At 42.4% G+C, this 21,460-nt stretch overlaps 2 protein-coding genes across 3 annotated transcripts; one reads left to right on the top strand and one right to left on the bottom strand.

Annotated features, from left to right (window-relative positions):
- The first annotated feature begins 390 nt into the window (after window positions 1–390).
- LOC125006838 (solute carrier family 2, facilitated glucose transporter member 11-like) lies at window positions 391–6,364 on the top strand. Its single transcript, XM_047583268.1, has 13 exons — window positions 391–403; window positions 1,637–1,735; window positions 2,232–2,392; window positions 2,985–3,109; window positions 3,197–3,326; window positions 3,553–3,701; window positions 4,345–4,532; window positions 4,645–4,755; window positions 4,948–5,049; window positions 5,138–5,213; window positions 5,299–5,426; window positions 5,523–5,781; window positions 5,907–6,364. The coding sequence occupies exons 1-12, from the start codon at window positions 401–403 to the stop codon at window positions 5,715–5,717; spliced, it is 1,467 nt and encodes a 488-aa protein (XP_047439224.1). The 5' UTR covers window positions 391–400; the 3' UTR covers window positions 5,718–5,781; window positions 5,907–6,364.
- A 2,201-nt stretch (window positions 6,365–8,565) lies between these two features.
- Window positions 8,566–21,445, bottom strand: patz1 (POZ/BTB and AT hook containing zinc finger 1). Of its 2 annotated transcripts, XM_047581822.1 has the most exons (6): window positions 18,948–21,445; window positions 16,814–16,877; window positions 16,546–16,717; window positions 15,515–15,673; window positions 12,632–12,844; window positions 8,566–12,293 (listed from the first exon to the last, which is right to left on the bottom strand). In XM_047581822.1, exons 1-6 carry the CDS (start codon window positions 20,195–20,197, stop codon window positions 11,815–11,817), a joined length of 2,337 nt encoding a protein of 778 aa, XP_047437778.1. In that variant the 5' UTR covers window positions 20,198–21,445; the 3' UTR covers window positions 8,566–11,814. The 2 variants fall into 2 exon arrangements, with proteins under 2 accessions (XP_047437778.1, XP_047437777.1); XM_047581821.1 differs by lacking the exons at window positions 12,632–12,844; window positions 15,515–15,673 and having other exon boundaries at window positions 18,948–21,283.
- Between the last annotated feature and the right edge of the window lie 15 nt (window positions 21,446–21,460).

Raw genomic sequence — 21,460 nt, 5'->3', positions numbered from 1 at the left:
GCTGTAGATTATTGATGATGTGAACTTAAACATACAGCAAATAATTTATGGCCTGCTCGTGTGTCAGACTTGCAGGTCCTTTTCCTTTGTATACAGATTTATATATTGTTTTTTTTTCTTTTTTTTTTTTAAGCAGGAAAAACATCCTCCCAGTTAAAACTAATGTCTAACCAGTAAACAGATTAAATTGGCAGAACATGTTGCAGCTGTGCCAGCCAGACAGACCAGGTCCGATCTGGTGGAGTTTTTTTGCCGTCACTCACGTCAAATCATGACAATGTTGCTCTTAACAGCATGAATGAATGACTAATGTCAATTGATGAGTAACTGTGGGAGGTCATCCTTCATATATGTTGGCACTGAGCTCCTTCTGCAGTCATCCTTCGAGCGTGCATCCGAAATGGTAAGTGGACTTTACATTACTTGATTGGGATTGAACGGTCTCTATTCATATGTCAGATCAAATATTTCTGAATACTGTGAATCACAACTGCAAATTTAAATATGTTCATCATCATCACCACTATTTAACTATATGTATGTATATATATACTAAATAGCCAAACATTTTATGTTCATTTTAAGGACCGAGTCTTGAATTAATCTTTTATGATCTGCACAAGAAAAAATTGAAATCCACTCTTCTCCGTTGTCTTTCTCCAGAAGATGGTATCTAAAACTCAAATACATGCAAACAGAAACACGACTGCATAAAGATTCAGTGCTTCAATTTTATTATGTAAAGGTTTTGGCACCACGGTGTAAAACTACTCTGTTAAAGGTGGAAAAAATTTAGTTGTGCAAAGTCATTAGGGGTTAAATGTAACAAAAGCATCAAAAGAACTCATTGTGCAAGAAAAAAAAAATCTGCATGCAACAACGCAAAAACTGGGATTTTATATTTGTTGCAGAATCACTTCTAAAACTGTCAATCCAACTGGTGAATGCTAATATCAATATGAATTCCTGCAGAGCTTTGAACAAGAGAACATGAAGGTCTAATCAACCAAATATCTGAAAGCCTTCCATTAAACTTAACAATGCATCACTTATTAAATGTCTGTTGTTTTTTAAATGTAAAATTAAAACGATAGATGTGAAAATGCTGCTGCTGTGGAGTAAAGTTTAAACTGGAAAGCTTCCATCAAGTAGATACCTCTCAAAACTACCGGAATAAAAAGTTAGAACAAATGCTTATAGGTCATTTTGCTACAAATAAAATGAGTGTAACAATAAACTGTGTATACCAAAAAAAGGTCATTAAATGTATATTTTTATCTCCAGTATGATGACTTTTTTTCCTTTAAAATAATCAGATTATTAGATATTATTAGATATATTAGTAACATTTATTGCAAGAAAGCACCGATGTTTGGGTTAACAAATAGACAGACAAGAACAAACAGTATATTCTAGGAACTCATAAAGGTTAATCTACAGTATGTGGAGGATGTTCACTATGAGAAAGTGTGTGTCCAAACTTTTGACTGGCAGCGTTAATGTCATTTATAATCATTGACTCATGTTTGAGGCCCATGTCAGTGAATCATTAAATGTTCAATCTGGTCTTTCCCTCCGTGTCTATGAGTATTATGAACATTAGCGTATATGTAAATGTCCGCTCATCACATGTCAGCTGCAGTACTGGAGGCTTTACCTGCTCTCACTGGTGTTGGGGATCGGGGGATCGTTTCAGTATGGCATTCAAGTTTCTCTCATCGCTTCACCAGCACAGGTAAGATCCGCGTTAAATAGAAATATCTAACTATCTATGACATCATATTATATTCTCATCGCAATAGTGCAATACTGCATTCTGAGTGAGCTTATATTTTATTTTCTGTATTAGAACTCAATTCATTTTCACTGTTTTTAGAACAATATGCAGCAAATATCTGTGTGTGACTGATTTCTAATTCCTGTTTGTAGCAGCAGCAGCTCCTGAATGCCATGTTTTTCAGGAGACTCTTTGTCTCTCGCGTCTGAAAATCAGAGCTTACATTTTTGATTAGACACAAAATAGATCAAATAGTAAATTTGACAAAACCCTGACAGGACAGTTGACAGGAAACTTCATAGCATCGTAGCATTGGTGCACAAACAGAAAACCTTTGTAACTGAGACAAATCAAATGTAACCTACATCTGAGACACCTTGAGATGACTTTGTGTGTGAGAAACCTGAATTTTAAACGTGCGCATGATGATCTTTGAGCCGTGCTTTCTCTGCAGCATGTCCAGAGTTTTGTCAACTACACATGGATGTTGAGGTACGCCGCTCCAGTGGACGATTCTACCAACCAGCTCATCTGGTCCTTCATCGTGGCCGTGCTAAGTCTGGGAGCCTGGGCTGGGGCCATTCACAGCGGCAGCCTCCCGGTCAGATATGGCCGGTGAGACACACACACACGCACACAGAAACAAGCATGTTGTTGTTTACAAAGAACACTCGGCAATTGACGTTTACAGTTTCCAATACATTCTCACCTGTCAATCATGGATCAATTATTTTTGGAGCCAAAAGAATCAGTACAACAGTTTGTAATGTTCACCTGGTAGCACCACTTCTCCAGGTTGCATGAAAAAAGAAAATGGAAAACAAGAAAAGAAATAAGATTTTTATAGCTTGAGGAACTGGAGTAAGTTCAGGTTTGTTCTGTTAAAACCATCATAGGAATTATTTGATATTTTGGGAAGTATGAATATTTGTCTGATGTCTAAGATCAACACCAGTTTCCCTTTTTATTTGTTTGTTAGATATGAAGGAAGAATGAAGAATGAATCTGTTTCTATGAACTGAAAATAAACTAGCCAGAAGACAGAGTAGTGCAGCACATAGACCACTGAAAACAACAAGCAAGTGGATTTGCAGCATCTGTGCTAAGCTAAGCTAACAAATTGCCAGTGCTAATTCTGTTATCTCTTGCCAAGAAAGCTAGTCTGTGAAGAATAAGTTCCTTGACCTTATTTCTTGGGATTTTGCAGGAAAAAAGCTCTTCTGATCAACAACGTTGTGGCGATGGTCGCTGCCTTGCTCATGGTCTTCAGTCGCATGGCCAGGTCTTTTGAGATGATCTTGCTGGGAAGATTTCTCTACGGATACAATGTTGGTATGTTACGATGGTGCGTGTGTGTGTAGAGTGCGTGCGTTTTCCTTTAGGAAGACTCCCACATCCTCATCTTGTCTCTGTCCACAGGTCTCGGCCTCAGTGTCCACCTCATGTACCTCGGGGAGAGTTCTCCAAAGAAACTAAGAGGTTTCATGACGCTCACAAGCTCGATCTTCATCGGCTTCGGGAAAGTCGTGGGTCAGATAATTGGCATCAAGTAAGAAGTGACTGCTCGAGCTTTAAAGCAAAGTTAAGGACTTATTGACTTTCTTGTTCCAGATTAAATTACAACACCGTGTACAGCTGGTTTTCCTTATTAGTGAGACTAAATGGTCCAAAATGCTCCTGTTGGATAGGATAATATTAGTATCAGCTCTCTTACTCCATCACAGCACATGTTTAATGCTTCCATCTTCCTTGTCTTTGTTTTGTGCTCTGCTCAGGGAGATACTGGGAACAGAGGAAATGTGGCCATATCTCTTAGCTGTCAGTGGTATTCCCGCCATCCTGCAGTTTGTGATGCTGCTTTTCTTCCCTGAGGCACCTCGATATCTTTACATTGATAAAGGAGATGCAGACGGCAGCGTAAAGGGTAAGTGGGCACGGCAGACTTAGGGTCAGATTTATAAAAGTTCTGAAGACGTTTTGGTTAAATCGAGAACTCTTGACGGGGTTTTAACTTTACCAATGATGATCCATACCCCCAAACTATCACTGATTTTTCTTTTTTAAATTTGGCTTTTATTTCTTCCCCTGAGCTTACATCAGTGCCAACAGTCTAGATGAGTGGTAGTTTTTATCATACTGCGTACTATCGCTAGAAAGCTGTGATCAATCATATTACTGCACCTACCTATTGAAATGCTAAGCAGCAGCTGTGCAATATAAATTCATAATAACACATATGAGGTAATGTACTGTCTGACTTCCAAGATCAACTTGTGCAGCGCCTGGGAAAGCACCTAGCTCTACCATCTGAGCTAACCAGACTACACAACATTGTAGTGTTTCTTACGGTTCGTCCTGTGAAATAATCATTCTTGTCTTATCACCTCAGAACTAATGTGCACTGAAAGTGTCTTAACATTACGAAAAAATGTTTGTGCATCTGTTTCTTTCTATGAATTGTGAAGCTTAATCCTTTTATTCTAAAGGCGATAACTGTACCGTTGTACAGATCCTGCTATTGAACCTGCAGCAGGGTTACTGTTACTGTTTACCGTGTGTTGTGACAGCATTACAGTGGCTGTGGCAGGAGGACGACTTAAAGCAGGAGCTGGACGACATGAGGAAAGAGAGGGAGAGCACACAGGGAGAGAAGGCCAAGAGCGTGAAGGATGTGCTCAGCTCTCGCTGCGTGAGGTGGCAGCTCCTGACCCTCGCCATCCCCTGCGCTGGTGTTCAGTTTTGTGGCATCAATGCTGTAAGTTTTTCTCCTCCATGACGAACGTCCACTGGACGCTATTTTGACATGAAGTGCTCTGGTTCCCTTTCATCTTATTGGATGGGCTCTCGCATGTCATCCCCTCGTTCAGCTGTACTTCTACGCCTTTGACATCTTCCGTGAGTCGGGAGTGCCAGAGAACCAGATGCATTACTTGGCAATTGGTATTGGAGCAACAGAGCTCATCACCATAACACTGTGTGTAAGTATCTGTGAAAAGCAGCATGGATTGAACTCTAATAATCCTTTGGACGTCGGATGAATCTGTTATCATTCTGTATCATTCTATAAAATAATCATAAAATAATCATTTATTTAGATACAATGACACAATATTGTGTGACTCAAATGTGTTCACTCTTGCTGACATTATTCTCCATGTGTTGTGTCTCAGTCGTTCTTGATCGACCGCGCTGGCAGAAAGAAGTTGATGGGCTATGGCTATTTACTGATGGGCATCACCATGTGTGTGCTGACTGTCATGCTGTCCGTCAAGGTAAATACAGGAACAGTGCACCCTACTCCACTCTGCTGTTTAGCAGATGACATGTTTTATTTATTTATTTATTTTTTTTTTTTTGCAGGATCTGAATTCATGGATCCCGTATGTGAACATCGCCCTGATCTTTTGTGTCATTTGCATCTATGGGCTCGGACCGTGTGAGTTTCCCTGCTCGTTGTGCACCTCCAATAAGAGTATCTGATTGAGCGTGCCACTGAAACTGCTCCGTAATGTTCATTTTAGCTGGAGTGTCCATGGCTTTACCTGCTGACCTCTTCCTACAAGCCTGGCGTCCTTCTGCTTACGTGATCAGCGGGACCATCAACTGGCTCGGCATGTTCCTCGTTGGCATGTTGTTCGGTTACGTGGTGGTGAGACGCCCGCTCTGCATCTCCCGGCAGCACATCTCCATCTTCACGTCACCCAGCTGTTTAATTAACACTGTCTCTTTGTGCGCTCTCTTTCAGGATGGACTCGGGCAATTCTGCTTCCTGATTTTTGTGGTTTACTCATTTTTCAGTGCAGCTTTCATGATGTATTTTGTCCCAGAGACCAAAGGAAAGACGATGGTGGAGATCATGGAGGACTTCAACAAACTGAACTTCAAGGACAGGGGAGACAACATCAAAAAGATAGAAAATGCCCTGGAAACTCAATTCTAACTGCTTCAGTTTTTTTTTTCTGCTGCTATTTTCTTCCTAAACATATATAACTCATAGAACAATCTTCTCATTTCCTTGTGTATCATTCAACACAGATAAATGTAGGTATAGTTATTATTTTCAGCAAATTGCTGAAACAACAGATACGGAGTTTGTAAAAAAAAAAAACATTGTTAAGAATAGAATAAATCAAATTTTCTGTTGTGTTTCAGTTTCTGACTTTACAGTTAAAATTATATGTAGCTGATGTGAACTATTTTTACTGTATTATTTTAACCAAAAAGAAGTAAAAACTTGTGATGATATTAATGGGTGTAATGACAGTATTTGAAAGATTGTTATTCTTGGGTTGGGTCTTTGTGCTGCCTATGGTTCAAGATCCGTTCTGAATGTCCTTTTCCGTTACAGCTTTTTTCCCCAATATCTAACCAATAACATAATAATATCTAACCAATCTTTCTCAAAATTTAGATTAAAACTAGATTTAGAAATTCATTTTGTTGTTGTTGTTGTTGTTTTCTGGATTTGCAGCATATCATGAAAATATCATGAAATTGTGAACTTTAAACTAAACAGACAAACCTCTGTTACTCATACTACTTTAAAATGTGTTTTATGGTGAGTTTAAATAAAACTTTTGGACTTGGCATTCTTTCATGTGGATGTTACTAAGACATGTACCACCCACCTAGACCAGAACAGACACCCCCACCCCATGGCAATGACACTCCCCAGCATGATGCAGCCTGACACACACACACACACACACACACACACAAATAGTTTAGGAACAACTCAAAAAACATGAAGAACAGCACAAGGCGTTGACCTGGCCTCCACGTTGTCTAGATCCCAAACTGATCAAGTATCTGTGGGATGATCCACAGAGGACCCTCCCCTCAACCCACAGGAGCCAAAGACCCCCACGAACAACATCCTGTTACCAGACACCACAGGACACCCTCAGAAGACCCATGTCCATTCTCTGATGAGTCACAACTGTTTTGGAGGCACAAAGTAGACCTATACAGTATTAGGAAGGTGGTCATAATGTTATGCCTGATCAGTGTTTATTGATGTGCTGCATATATATACAGTGGGGGAAATAAGTATTTGATCCCCTGCTGAATTTGTAAGTTTGCCCACTTCCATAGAAATGATCAGACTCTGGTTTTTATGGTTGTTTACTGGTTATGGGTATAGACAGAATATCAGTCGAAAATGCATAAAAAACACACAATCTAAAAGTTATAAATTGTTATGTATTTTATTAAGGGAAATAAGTATTTGATCCCCAAGCACAACACAAGTCAGTACTTTGTAGAGAAACCTTTGTTGGCAGGCACAGCGATGAGACGTTTCTTGTAGTTGGTCACCAGGTTTGCACACAGCGCAGGAGGGATTTTGGCCCATTCATCTTTACAGACAGTCTCTAAATCCTTCAAGTTTCTTGGCTGCCTCTTGGAAACTCGGAGCTTCAGCTCCCTCCACAGGTTTTCGATCGGGTTAAGGTCTGGAGACTGACTAGGCCACTCCATGACCTTAATATGCTTCTTCTTGAGCCACTCCTTTGTTGTCCTGGCAGTATGTTTTGGGTCATTGTCATGTTGGAAAACCCACCCACGAGGCATCTTCAGTGTTCTTGCTGAGGAAAGAAGGTTTTTGTCCAAGATGTTACAGTACATGGCTGCATTCATTGGCCCCATAATGCGGTGAAGTTGCCCTGTACCCTTTGCTGAAAAACAGCCCCAAAACATGATGTTTCCACCTCCATGCTTAACCGTGGGTATGGTGTTCTTTGGGTCATACTCACGTTTTTTCATCCTCCAAACACGGCGGGTCGAGTTAATGCCAAATAGCTCAACTTTGGTTTCGTCAGACCACAGCACTTTCTCCCAAGCCTTCTCTGAGTCATTTAGATGTTCACTGGCAAACTTAAGGCGGGCCTGTACATGTGCCTTCTTGAGCAGGGGGACCTTGCGGGCACTGCAAGAGTTCAATCCATAACGGCGCAGTGTGTTGCCAACTGTTTTCTTGGTGACGGAGGTCCCAACTGCTTCCAGATCATTAACAAGCTCCTGCCGTGTTGTTTTAGGCTGCTCCCTCACCTTTCTCATCATCATCCTCACTCCATGAGGCGAGATTTTGCGGGGAGCTCCAGACCGAGGACAGTTGATGGTCCTTTTATGGGTCTTCCACTTGCGAATAATGGCACCAATAGTTGTCACCTTCTCACCAAGCCTTTTGCTGATGGTTTTGTAACCTATACCAGCCTTGTGCAGGTCTACAATCTTGTCGCTGACATCTTTTGACAGCTCTTTGGTCTTGCCCATGGTGCTGTAGAAGTTGGAATGTAAGAAACTGATTCTTAGAGCAGGTGTGCTTTATATACATGACGAGTTAAGATCAGGAGTATTGGTAATTAGTTGACTGAGCACAGCTGTGTGCCACATGCGCACCAGCCAATCTGTAGGAGCCTGAATTCTAAGTGAATTGTTGGGGATCAAATACTTATTTCCCTTAATAAAATACATAACAATTTATAACTTTTAGATTGTGTGTTTTTTATGCATTTTCGACTGATATTCTGTCTATACCCATAACCAGTAAACAACCATAAAAACCAGAGTCTGATCATTTCTATGGAAGTGGGCAAACTTACAAATTCAGCAGGGGATCAAATACTTATTTCCCCCACTGTATATAGCCTCTGTAATTTGCTAATTGTCTTGTTCGAAACTGTGATTTCAATTCTAAATCAGTCAATTATTCAACATTAATCTTAATAAACAAAGAGTAGATGGATCTATTGTTCCAGTATCTAGCAGTAAAAAGTACAAGACAAAAGTTCGGAGATTTTCTGCTCCAATTTATTTGATGCCCGTCTCTGTACCAAGAAGAGAGGCGAGACTCAATAACAGAGTACAAAAACAAATATCTATAGAAAAGTAAGCTTATATTGAAATATGTCCAAAGACGTTATAACAAAAACATGTAGCTCACATGTTTTAAGAGCAATCTTGTCGAGTACGATGATAAAATACCAAGAGAATATTGTACATTTTGTGTTTTTATACAAAAGTGTCAATGCAAGTCACTCTGTACAATTCTTAACCTTTAGAAAAGAGGACCTTTTTTTAATCCACTGCTGTGCACAATCAGTATTTGGAAGGCACTTTGCAACAGACCAAAAGGGGAAAGCAAAAGGCCTAAACAACCTATGAAATCCTTTTTTTTTTTCTTTTTCTTTACATTTAAGTACCAACATGAGTGAAACAGATCTTTAAATCCCAGTGAGAAATAAAAAATAAAACACACAAAAGGTTCATCCTCTTCTTACAGCAAATTCAGCTTGTGTTCAAATAATAACGATAATATCAACACAACCCTTATCACCTTTTAAGGAGTAAATACTAGTGCAGAGTGGATCAAAAAAGGGTTAAAAATCTTGGTCAAAGACTCGAGTCGCGCAGCTGGCAGTGTGAGCGCTACCAGAGCAGAGTGACAGTACAAGTGAGCAGTGAAAGCGTTTAACTGCCACCAACCAGTGATCGACATTCAGTCCCCCGACCGGCTCGCATGCCAGAACATGCAGTTTACACTTCAAATGGCCATAACTTAACATCCCTCCACATAACAGACGAGGAAAGAAAAAAAAAATTTATATGTACAAGACCACCACTGACAAACACTGATCATATCGGTTGGTTCATATATATTTATATATATTTATAGAGTGTGTATATGGAAGGTATATACACTTGTTACAATCACAATATAACCATAAATAATATAGGAATGTACTGAATTTAACAGACTAAATTACTCACAATAATAATAATAATAATAATTAAAGACAAAGCAGGAAACAAAGAAACTGACAAATACACACCAGACATACACACACACTGTCAGCCACTGTGATGTCGGACTGAGTCTGCATAATGATACATGTTCTACAATACAAACAGAAAAACACCAACCTATGAGAAATATGTGGATGAGTGAGCTGTATGACAGGTCCATGTGACACCGAATAAGCACTGAAAACTTTGCAATTTAAACTGTCGTGAACTGTGCCGAACGGCCGTGATTGTACTTTGTTTCTGTGTACACACACGCAGACACACACGCACACACACACACACACACACACACACACACGCACACACACACACACAAGCACGCACGCACGTACACGAGGGGAAGCAGAGTATGTGGCGATTGCGCAAAGTCACATTGTCACATTAAGGGCTGCAACAATCTGTAGAATCTGAAATGATTTTCGATAATCAATCCGTCGTTTATGTCGAGCTTTAACCTAAAAACCCAAACCATCTAACACGCGGCAGTAAACTTAGATTGGCCGATCTTCGGATATAAGGACGGCTGGTAACACAAATAAAGCAAACTAAACACGTCATCATGGGACACAATGTTTTTCATGGATGAAGAAAAGGCAGATTAGTCAGAAACAAAAATAATGTTTAGTCGCAGCCTCAAACTGAACTAAACTTTACTGACTTAATCGACCGCACAATTTCCTTCTAATCGACTGACGCCCAGAGAAACCAATTAAAAAAATGAATGTGATACACCCATTGTGCATTAATTTAAGGAAACTGCTCCGTTAAGTTTCTTTTCATTACAGGAATGTCTTGGATTAAATACATTCTCACTTCTAGAGACAAGCAGGCCTGCTGTAACAAAAACAACTGTAACAGGAGGGGCAATACAAGGAGCGCAGGCGATGAAGGTGAAGAAGCGATGCGGAAAATCAGAAAGCTCACTTTCTTGACTCTGTACAATCTGTACTACACCTCGTCGGCCGATCCGGATCCGAGTGTGAATCCTTTTTCTAAACCTCTGCACGAAACACACGTAGCAAACACTCACTTCCATTTAACATAATTTAGAGATAAAAAAAGAAAAGAAAAAAGAAAAAAAGTGAGCAAATCACAAGATTTTTGTTTGACACTTAAGAAAAACTGTACACCAAACCAAGGGCATGAATAAGTTAATAAAATATAATCTACATTTCTCAAAATATATAGTGAAAATATACCTGACCTTGGTCCTTGTTTCTTGTACACAACGGATTTAACACCAAACAAACATTGTACTTCTAGGTGGGGTGGGGGCAAAGGTCGTTCCTGACGAGCACAAGGTACATTTCAATACAGATTTACCTCTAAAGGGATCCTGACTTGTGTAGGTCACCGCTTTCTTCTACTAAACGGTTCGTTTTCCAAATAACGGAAATTAAAAAATCATTTTTTAAACATGCTTCTTGCCTGTAATCCTGCCAACAGTAGTTCAATAAGGTCCTTGACAGCTACCAGTAAGACTCAGCGGCTGGAAATCTAATATTTTCTGAACGAAGCTGAAAGAAAACAGCTCATAATAAACGTGTCGTGAAATGTACTTCGAGCCTGTTAGGATTTCTTCCTCTAAAAAAGACTCAAAGATCAAAACTGAGGCCAATTTAAATCCCCGTCTTTAGAAAACAACCCTCTCCTTGAAAGAAGCAGAGAACGTAATAAATACAGAATTTAGCCCTCTTGTTGCTCTGAGGTAAAGACATCTGTTTACAGCTTTTAGAAGACCAAGAAATACAAAGCGTTAAAAGTCATTGTGATGGCCAGGGGGCAAATAACCACGTACACCAGAGCAGCTGAAGTGGGCGAAAAGACAAGAACTGAGGGATGCAGTGAAAAGTCATCACGTCTGTGCAGCCAAAAAAAAAAAAAAAGCTCAAAGACAAACAAGTCAAATAAACAGCGAGAAGAAACATCACTTTGAAGGATAAAGGAAATAAAAACCTTCATGTCATTTCTCTATCAAGAAAATTTAAATACCGAACACACTCATTTCATTCTTTGAAAAACAGGAATTATATGGCAATCTTTGACCCGAAAAGAAGAAAAAAAAAGTTTCGGACACACATTAAGAATCGTGACAAACAGAAAAAAGAAAAAAAAAAAAGTAGTCTTGAGGCAAAGTTATTCCCAAACACAGGGCGTCGTGCGTGGTCGACCCGGCTTTGTCCTAAGAACGAGAAGCTTCGCGACGACTCGCGAAGCCTCTAGCAAAAATGTCACTTTCCTCCGAAGTCGATTCCGCTCTGACCCGCCTCAGCGTCCACCAGTGAAGAGGCGAAAGCCGACTGGACGATCTGAAAGCCGAAGGACTCGAGCAGAGACATGTTTTGTTGAGGGGAGAAGGGAGAGGTCAGGGAGGGGGCCATCTCGCTTAAGCCAGACCCTGAAACCCCCTGGGCCTTCTGGGCTTTGTGAACTCTGTGCTGGTGCTTGTTGAGGTAGGACTTGGTGCGGAAGGCCTGACCGCAGATCCCGCAGGTAAACTTCTTCTCAGGGTCCGTCTTGGCTTTAGAACCCTCCGGGGACGCCAAGGTCCCCGCGGAGGCTCCGTTACAGGCTAAAGGGGGCATCTCCAGCTCCGGCCCGTCGGGTTTGTGTGGAGATTTGAGCTCGTCGCCGTTGGACAGTTCCCCAAACGAGGGATCCGATTCTTCCGACTCCAGGTGAGGGCATTTCCCGGCGTTTTCCTGTCCATCTGAGGCAAACACAACATGGGCGGGGAGGGAGAGAGAGACAGGCAGAAATTAGATTATGAAACAGATTCAGTTAAATACCACTTTAATCCAGTAGCTAGCAGGCACCTGCAAAAACACCAAATTTGAATTTCACTTGTCAATTCAAATTCAAAAATTCTGCCTAAATACAGTTTAGAGACGGTTCCTTCAAAAGTGTGGGAGAAGCATTTTAACCATACAATCATCTAGCTCTGTCCATTTGCCCAGTGTCCACTGAGAATTCTCCTGCGCTCATCCAAACCAGTCGGCCATGCTAGCACCATGCCCCCACCCACCCTGCCAGCCGGACTGTACTGACCTGCGACAGGCCCATGGACGGGGAAGCCAGGCACCCCGCCAGAGCGACACTCCCAGAAATATGGAGCCCCACCTGGCTTCCCCATGAGCAGCTCAGGCTGCAAGCAGAGGGATGAATGGCCAGGCTGGGGGAGAGCTGGGTGTCCAGAGAGCCCATGAAAGCGACCCTCTGCCTCAGACGAGGTGAGAAGCAGCTGGCGACTGGCGCACAGGTCTACACAACACCCAGCCGGGGGGAGGAGAAAGGAAGGGGGGAGGGACAGACACAACAGGCCGGCGGAAACCATACGCACAGAGTTACCTTCATTTCATCACTACTTTGAAAAGCTGTGTGTGAATACAGGGTAGCAGCAGGTAGGTGTAGTAGCATGAATGAGTCCATGCGGAGTGAGTTCGACCATTACAGGCGTCAGTAACAAATGATTATTATTATTATTATTAATATTCCCTTTCAGCAAATAACTATGAACTGACTGAAAAATAAATGTAGACACTTACTACACTAATTAACCAGCTGATGTTTTTGAACATCAGACTCGACTTCAGCTATTTTTAGGAAATAAAATTATATCAATTGTGAGCGGTTAGAATATAGACCATTCTCAGAGTGGACATTATGAGTTGTTAAACACAGTGTTAAATGTTGTCGGGGGCAGGTCCCAGCTACTTCTCACGCCTGCTCATGAAAAGCTGATGATCAAAGCCATCTAAAGTGTTATTAGCCCTGTGTGTCCTCTTTTAACGTGTTTAACACAAAGTCCTTGTGAGAAAAAGCCTGTACGACGTATCAAAAAGTTCACACACACGGCCTGTTTGTTTCACAAATGTAATGACACAAAATGAAAAACCGCAGTAAATACAGAGAGAGTGCACGTTTCTGGCTGAGGCCAATTTCAAGAGGAAATCAAAGCTCATGCAGTCTTTGAATTATGATCCATCCGTCACGTCATTTCAGTCAAACAGAAACTAAAATTTTACCACTGAAATGTTTGTGTTCTCATGTGTCCTAATTCACTTTACGTGAACCTGTGGTTCAAAGAACTTGTCCGCTAGTCGTTTGTTTGCTAGTAACAGACACAAAGTCACGCTGTGAGCCATGTACTTTAACAAGGGGTCTGTTCTTTAGCAACACACTGTAGCCAGTTACTACAGCTAGTTAACTAGTTACACCTGAGACCATTATACAAATACCAAATAAACTAATTATTACTTGACATTAGTGAGGCCAAATCTAAGCACGTGCACCGATCAGGCAGATCATTTTGACCACGTTCCTAATATTGTGTAGTTCTCCCTTGTGCCTCCTAAATAACTCATCAGAGAATGAACATGGGTCTTCTGAGGGTGTCCTGTGGTGTCTGGTAACAGGATGTTGTTAGAGGGGACCCTTGGGTCCTATAGGCTGAGAGGAGGGGCCTCTGTGGATCATCCCACAGATACTTGATCAGTTTGGGATCTAGGTCTGGTCAATTGTTTTTTTGAGTCGTTTCTAAACCAAGGAGAAACGAGGTGTGTCATCACTATGGGGTGGGGGTGTCTGGTCTGGTCTAGGTGGGTGCTACATGTCTAAGTAACATCCACATGAATGCCAGGTCCAGACGTTTCCCAGCAGAACATTGAATCGTCACAAGATGTTATTCACCTCTCCTGTCAATGGTCATAATCTTATGCCTGATCGGTGTATACATGCAAGCTCTCTTGCACATGGGGCATAGTGTTCTTGCCACAGTCTTGTTGGTCAATCAAAATTGATTTCAACATTTTATGATCCAGGTTTCATCTGGGATGGAACTTCCTTTTCTCTAACAAGAATGTGACGTCTACATAAAAGTTCCCATTTTGTAAAAAATTATTGAAAAGCTGCCAATTAATTTTACAAATGCCAAAACTTTGCATCACATCCATTTAAGGAAAAATGTTAGGAAACATAACCTTCAAATAGTTCATTTTTTTTTCATGGTATTTAATCAATTATTCCACCGATAAGATCATTGGATCAGTGGTTTTGACACCCTGCACCAGTTACCATCAAACAAACAGAGGGAATCATTTCCCTCCAGAGTGCTCTTATCATTTGAGGCTGACAGTTCACGTTCCACTGCCTCCATGCTACGGATCCTCCCACACAAATGGCACAACTACGAAAGTTTCAATGAATCCAGGGCAAATGGAGCACACATTAGGACGGTCATGCAACACTGTGCACAGCTGAAAAACTACTGATGAAGCGGCGAAGCAGAAACAGACACTGTTAAACCATACGGCCACGGCCATGCTGGACAGACACACACATCAACGAAGCCAAAAATGACTCAGCTCGGCCACATTGTTACCTAAAATCGAACCTAATCATGTCTGCGACTTGATTTAGGAGCATAAATGCACATGGTATCAGTTTGTCAAACATATAAACTCATGATTTCTACTGCAGATTCAGCTCAGCAGAGTGTTACGTGAGTAAATGAGTTGTCATCTGCAGATTTATTCTACTGTACCAGATGCACTGGAGCACAGCTGCTGTTTCTACCATCCTGACCTTTGATTTCAGCTGGTGAAACTGCTGTGAGCACACTGGTGTTTCCAGCTGTGTGGTTTCTTACTCACCAGCTGCCTTATCATGAGTTAGTTACTCTGCAGTTCATTGTAAAAAAAAAAAAAAAAGTATCACAGAGATTAATTTCAGAAAATACCCTCAGAGCTGTGCAATACTTGGCGTATGAAACTGCAATCGTAAATGTTTGAGCACAAAGCTCGGACGCAGGAACTGATGTGTGCTCGCGTTCTAACAAACACAGAGATGCGGCAGCATGTTTCTCCGAAAAAGCAGCAGAGCAAATGAAAGCCAGAAACATGAACGCTTGGGATGGGACGGGCGGCTGCTTGCCTTCCACTGAGCACTGGCGTCCCATGTGGTAAGGGGTGCCGTTGTGCATCTGCAGCTCCCCCCTTGGCTCAGGGAAGGTGTGCATTGTGGTAGAGGGGGGCAGTGGAGAGCCATGGTGTGTCTTTATATGCACCTTAAGGTAGGACGCAGTGGAGAAACCTGGGACCAGAAGAACAAAGAACAAGGCAGATGCTTGACACAATCAAAGCCTTGGCTATAAGAGGGGAGTCCTGAAAACAAAGACAGTCGCTGCTGATGTTCCAATTCCACGATCTGACTCTTATGATTAATTGAAACACGGTTCAATTACAAGCCAACACATTAAACTGTGACTTTCAACAGTTCAACAGCTTTGTTGGAGCATAGAGAAAGGTTGAAAGAAAGACAAGATAAAAGAGGAGAAAGGCTTGGCTGTGAGGTAATTCTGATGTAGTCGCCACAGTCCAGGACTACGTGATGAACGCTGACTCAAAAATGTTTTTTTTTAGCACTGACCACAATCATTAACACAAATACCCTGAAGTCAAATACGTATCAGTGAATTACTTTTTGCCATCCATGTATGTATAGATTCAACAAGATTTCCATCAGAGCAGTGTAACAGCAGGACAGACTCCACATGAGCCCAAAACACACTAACCTAAGAAGCTCAGAAGCCTGAAAAATGTAAAGCCAAATTGTCATGTGCACATTCAGAATGTGAAACATGAGATTTAGAAAAACAACAAGGAAAAGTATAACTTCATAATGCAACTAATGTAAAGTCATTTAGCATTGGGCTTTGAGGCGTCACTTTACACCTACATACTGGAATGAATCTTTGTCAGGTGACATGGTTCAACTTCAGTCCACAATTCAACAAAGGTTCTGGAAACCGCACACGTTTTCTTGTTCTAACAGCACAGTTAAGAGGTAGCCAAAGAAGAAAACTAGAGGGCATCCCGTTTTTATCCTCTGAAGATCCATCACTTCAATACCCTCTGAATCTCTGGACAGGAAACGTGTTACACAGGAGCTGGTACTGGGATTACCTTTGTTGCAAATGCCGCAGTAGTTATGAGTTCCTTCGCTGTGTTTCTTGAGGTGGTCCGTCATGTAGGCAGCTCGCAGGAACTTGCCACAAACTTTGCAGGGGATTTTGTCCTCATGGCATGCAAGGTGTGACCGGAGGCGATCTCGTGTGGCAAAAGAGGCATTACAAATCTGAAAAGCAGAAATAGCCATGTTTACAGCTCTCTCACAAGGTTCATAAGCGCCATTAGATCTTGGTTTCACTGACGTGTCAATTATATAGGGTACCTGGCACTTGTGGGGTCTCTCTGTGGTGTGTACTTGTTTGATATGTCCATTCAGGTGGTCTGGTCTGCAACGAAACAAAGAGCAAAAGAATTAAATCTGTGTATGATGTGGACATACACAGACACCTCGGCATCAACATACCACCACTGACATCTTTATTCTGTGGAGGCCTCTGGTGGTGTTGATAATCATTCTTTATTTAGAACCATCACTGCGGTATTTACTTTAAACGATTCACTAAACCAAGATTTTCCAAACAATCTGCACGGATGTTTCAAGGAGATTAGGGGGGACTTTACAACCAAGTATCACTGTGCACACCAGAGGCAGCTTATAAGAGAGAGGAGGCTTAGGATTCACAAAATAAATCTAAATATGCATTTCACGGTAGATGTTCGGACTTGCCATGGCAGAACAGAAAACAAGTGTTATCATTAACATTGGCTACAGTTACATGGACACTTGCGTTCAGCTAATAATCAGAATATTAGCCCGGTCAGATTAATAATAACCCATTGTGTGGACACCTCGACCAAAACAGAACCGGACTGATCCATGGGGATTTTAGCTGGAGTGACAAAGACGATGCACCCGCTGACTAACAGTTGTATAGGAAAAAATAAGTGCCTAATAACAACGTTAATGCGTGATTGGATCGTTTCCCTATATGAAAGGAATACACACAGCTCTGACCTCACTGAGCCCGTATGTAGCATATGTCACTTTATCCACAGCTGCTGTCACTTTGTGTACTGTATTTTTGTATGGTACTTTTTGTTGCTTGTTGTCTGTTTAATGTTGTTGTCCTATTTAATTTCTTCAATTCTTTAATTTCTGTGTATCTGTGTATGTTTGTGGTAATAATTTGGTGACATGCTGGTATGTGTAAACATGGCAGTAATAAAACAACAAGTTGAGATGTTGCGAACCTCTATTAACGAGTTGACCAGAAAAAAAACATGAGTGCCTAATAACCATGTAACCATTTGACACAATTATTTACCTTTGGTTATGATGAAAACATTCCTGCACATGCTTTCCCTTTTTCTTCTTCTGCGTCTTTCACACAGATTTGTCGTTCTAGACCAGCAGAAGCTTTTGCACATGTTTAGTGTAAACAGTTAAGTTGGACTCTCCAGCCTGACTGATTTCTGTTAAGTTGAATAAGGATCGTCCATATCAGCTTAGCCACTGACTCTTTTCTATAGATATGTTTCGCAGCCACCACTCTGACATTAAATAGTGGGAAAACACAGGTGCAATAATGGAGGTTGCGTTCTATTTAGGTGTAGAGACTTCATTAATGTGATGGGTAATCCCTGTAATTACTCATTACCTACTACTTTATGTCAAATTGGCTGCTGTGAAAAGGTTCTATTAAAGTGTCCCAGTAAGTCACAGCAGTGAGTCCAGATTCACAATAGGTGGGCCCCAAAACCATAGAAGCGACATAAAAGCATGGATTCAGCGCTTTAAAAAAAAGACAGAATATAAAAATACTTTCAGTCGTATTGTTTTCTTAACCCTAACCACCTTTGGGAAACTACGACTGTACAAATGGCAGCTTTATCAGAAATGTTTTACTCCATCTCTCATCAGTTTTAAGGCTTTTGAAAACCACGTGACTGCGTTTATTTATTACCTGACACACTTTCACCTCCAGGGCAGTAGATGGGGACAGTGAGTTAAATACAGGGCTGGAGGAGACTGAGCCTGTTTGACTGAGTGGGAGTAAAATGACACTGGTGTCATCCAAGTGTGTCATGTTAATTCAGGTGGTTTCAGTGAGTGTGACAGTCAGAGTCCAGGCTCACATTTTGGGACCTCGTGTTGTATGTTGATGGTGGCAGGTCCCTCGTTAAATAAGTCTCTGATCTAAGCTGTTTGTAGGACCGCAATGTTTGTGCAAAGCAGCTGTTTTGTCTGCAAAGTTGACAGGAACTTCTTTCATGTTGCAACATTGTGGTTCACTTGACACCTGCTGGTACAACATTACGTCTCATACGCAGATGCGCATAAAAACAATGCAAACGCCCTTGTTATCTGGGATGATCTCAGAAATGTACAAATCCATTCACAGAAATGTTTTTATAAGCTCAAGACGAGCCATCACCGGCCAGAAAGTTGGACTCACCTTGAAAAACCTTTACCACAGCTTTGGCACACATAGGGTTTGCCGACTGAGCCGTCGTGTGACCGCACATGGTATGACATCCTGTCTTTTCGTTTGAACCGGAGCCCGCACACATGGCACGCGTACGGCTTCTCCCCGGAATGGGAGAGCTTGTGTCGGTTCAGGTGGTACACGTCGCGGAAAACTTTCCCGCAAATGTCACAGCCGACGTGCCGCCTGGTCCTCTCCCGCTTTCGGCCGCCGTCCAGCGTCAGCCCCCCGTGTAGCTGGACGCCGTTTTCCAGCACGCCGGGCTGGGAGAGCAACGAGATGCCGCCCGGAGCTGACAGGCTGTCGGCGACGCTGTGGACGGAGCCCCCGGTGTGGGCTCCGTGCTGCGCTTCGTGGTTCTTCAAGCGGGAAGCCTCGGTGAAAGCTTTGCCGCAGGCCCCGCACGGAAACAGCCCGTTGTCTTTCTGCACGCCGCCGTGGTTGAAGTGCACGGGCTCCACTCCGCCGGGTTTCTTTGGTCTCCCTCTGCCCTTCTTCGAGCCGGGAGAGTCGGCGTCGTGATGAAACGCGTTGCCCGTTATTTCCGCTGATGGAGAAACGGGCAGTCCTTCCACAGGCTCCAGCACCGGCACCGACGACTCGCCGCCCTCCTCCAACATCACCGCGGCGCCGTCTTCGCCCCCGTCGACGTGCATTTGTGTATTGTTAGCGAAGCTTTGGCCATTCACCAGTATTCCCGTGCCGTTCACCAGAGCCTGCTGAGCCACGGGAAAACCCAGCTCCGTGGCCCCCGTGGCCTGGAAAAGGCTGGCGTCTCCTCCCCGAGAGGTCGGGACGAGGATCTGCACGTTGGACTGTTTGATCACCTCCTGACATATCTCAATGACCGACCGCATCAGCAGAAACTTGGCAGCTGTCATCAACTCCGGGAAACACTCCAGTCGCACCACAATCCTGGAGGTGTAGGCGAAGTCCAGGATGTCTTTAAAAACTTTCGGACTGATCGTGTGCATCTCCAGCTCCCTGGCGTCCCCGTCGCCCTCCGTCTGGCGACCGAACACCGACTCGAAATACTCGCTGCAGGCGGCTAACACAGCTTTGTGGGCAGGGAAGCTCTCCTCGCCGACGCGCAGGATCACATCGCAGAACCTGCCTCCATCTTTCCTCTGAATGTTGAGGTTGTGTAGCATCTCCGCACTGTGCTTGCTCACCTGGTAGGTGTACGAAGAAGTCCAAGACGGCTCCGCTACTTTCTCCATGCCGAATTCATCCAATAGCAATGGTTGTTAGCGACGACGGTCGGAGAAATGACAGATTATTCGTTGCGATTTCGACCGATGGACAGCAGCTAGCTAGAAAATCTAAAACCAGCCGCCCCTCCCGTCCTTTTAGCATCTACCGTTAAACGTTAGCAGTAGCAGCAGGGAAAAAATGGCAGCCCCCCAGCTTCCTGTGAACTTTGACCCCGCTTTCTTGAGGGGTGGGGGTCGGTCTTGTATTGTAGAAAAAATAAAAATATTTCTCTATGCTTTGATACCGAATGTGTACGTTTCAAATGAGTAGGTGGTTGTGACGGCGGGCTGTTAAAGTGGCAGCCCTCGGTGCTGCTGGGGTCTTTCTTTCTCTTTGCCTAAATGTTAAGTCGCAGGTCTCTTCCTGGTTGTCTGTAAAAAAAAAATAAAACCCCTCCCCCACCCACCAACCAGAAGCCCCCCCCTCCCTCCTTTCCTCTCTACGAGCCCAGTCTGAGCCCATTCAATGCACTGTACTGTGCAAGTCACATCAGGTAAGGTCCGGATTCACCATATGACAATGAAACGTACGTGGGAAAATTACGTATCAGAGAAATTAAACGTGATGTCCCTGAAAGCATCACTTAGTTTAATATTATCAGTGGAAATCATTTAACAGTTGATTGGTCAGGTTAATGGCGTCCAGCATTTCGTGACAAGGTGAAAAATATTAATTGTCACCTAAGATTCAATCCGAAAAGATGGATATACTGATTTTTTAAATTTAGTTCTCTCATTTACATAAAATCAACATTCAGAACTCAACAAGCTTCACAAACCGATTTTACTGCACTTAATTTAACTAGATCCTGGTTGATACTGGACATTCCTCCTTGACTCTAAGTTTTAAAATTTAAATAAGGCCATAAAACACATTAAATGTGATTATCAAAGCACTGAGCAATATGTCAAATTCAAATACTTTTGACAAAGACTTGACAAAACTTGTGAAAAAAAATCACATCTGTATGAATACATCTACTGGATGTAGCTTGTTAATCGTAGTGGTTGGTTGGGCAAAAATACTCAGCTGTAATGTCACAACAGTTTAGTACCATTTTGGGTATTGTTAATAGGTTAATTGGTAATTCTAAATTGGACATTGTTGAATGATCACCTTTCCTATGCCATTTAGAGATAAAGTGAAGGACTGGTCTATTAAAATGCATTTGTCTTCACTAGTGTACAAGTTTTGTGAAGTGAGTGTCGTCCAACACATCATAAAGTGAC

Source organism: Mugil cephalus, chromosome 4 (assembly GCF_022458985.1).
Source record: "Mugil cephalus isolate CIBA_MC_2020 chromosome 4, CIBA_Mcephalus_1.1, whole genome shotgun sequence".
Lineage (NCBI taxonomy): Eukaryota > Metazoa > Chordata > Actinopteri > Mugiliformes > Mugilidae > Mugil > Mugil cephalus.
The sequence above is the reverse complement of the archived record's forward strand: the minus strand, read 5'-3'. Positions and strand labels throughout refer to the sequence as shown.

Coding starts and splice junctions, on each gene's coding strand:
- patz1 (XM_047581822.1), bottom strand. CDS start 20,197: ATGGAGAAAGTAGCGGAGCCGTCTTGGACTTCTTCGTACACCTACCAG. Junction 16,878..18,947: donor TGTGGTAAAGGTTTTTCAAG/GTGAGTCCAACT, acceptor GTTTCGTTGCAG/ACCAGACCACCTGAATGGAC. Junction 12,294..12,631: donor CGTCCATGGGCCTGTCGCAG/GTCAGTACAGTC, acceptor TGTTTGCCTCAG/ATGGACAGGAAAACGCCGGG.
- LOC125006838 (XM_047583268.1), top strand. Junction 1,736..2,231: donor TCATCGCTTCACCAGCACAG/GTAAGATCCGCG, acceptor CTTTCTCTGCAG/CATGTCCAGAGTTTTGTCAA. Junction 5,050..5,137: donor CTGTCATGCTGTCCGTCAAG/GTAAATACAGGA, acceptor TTTTTTTTGCAG/GATCTGAATTCATGGATCCC.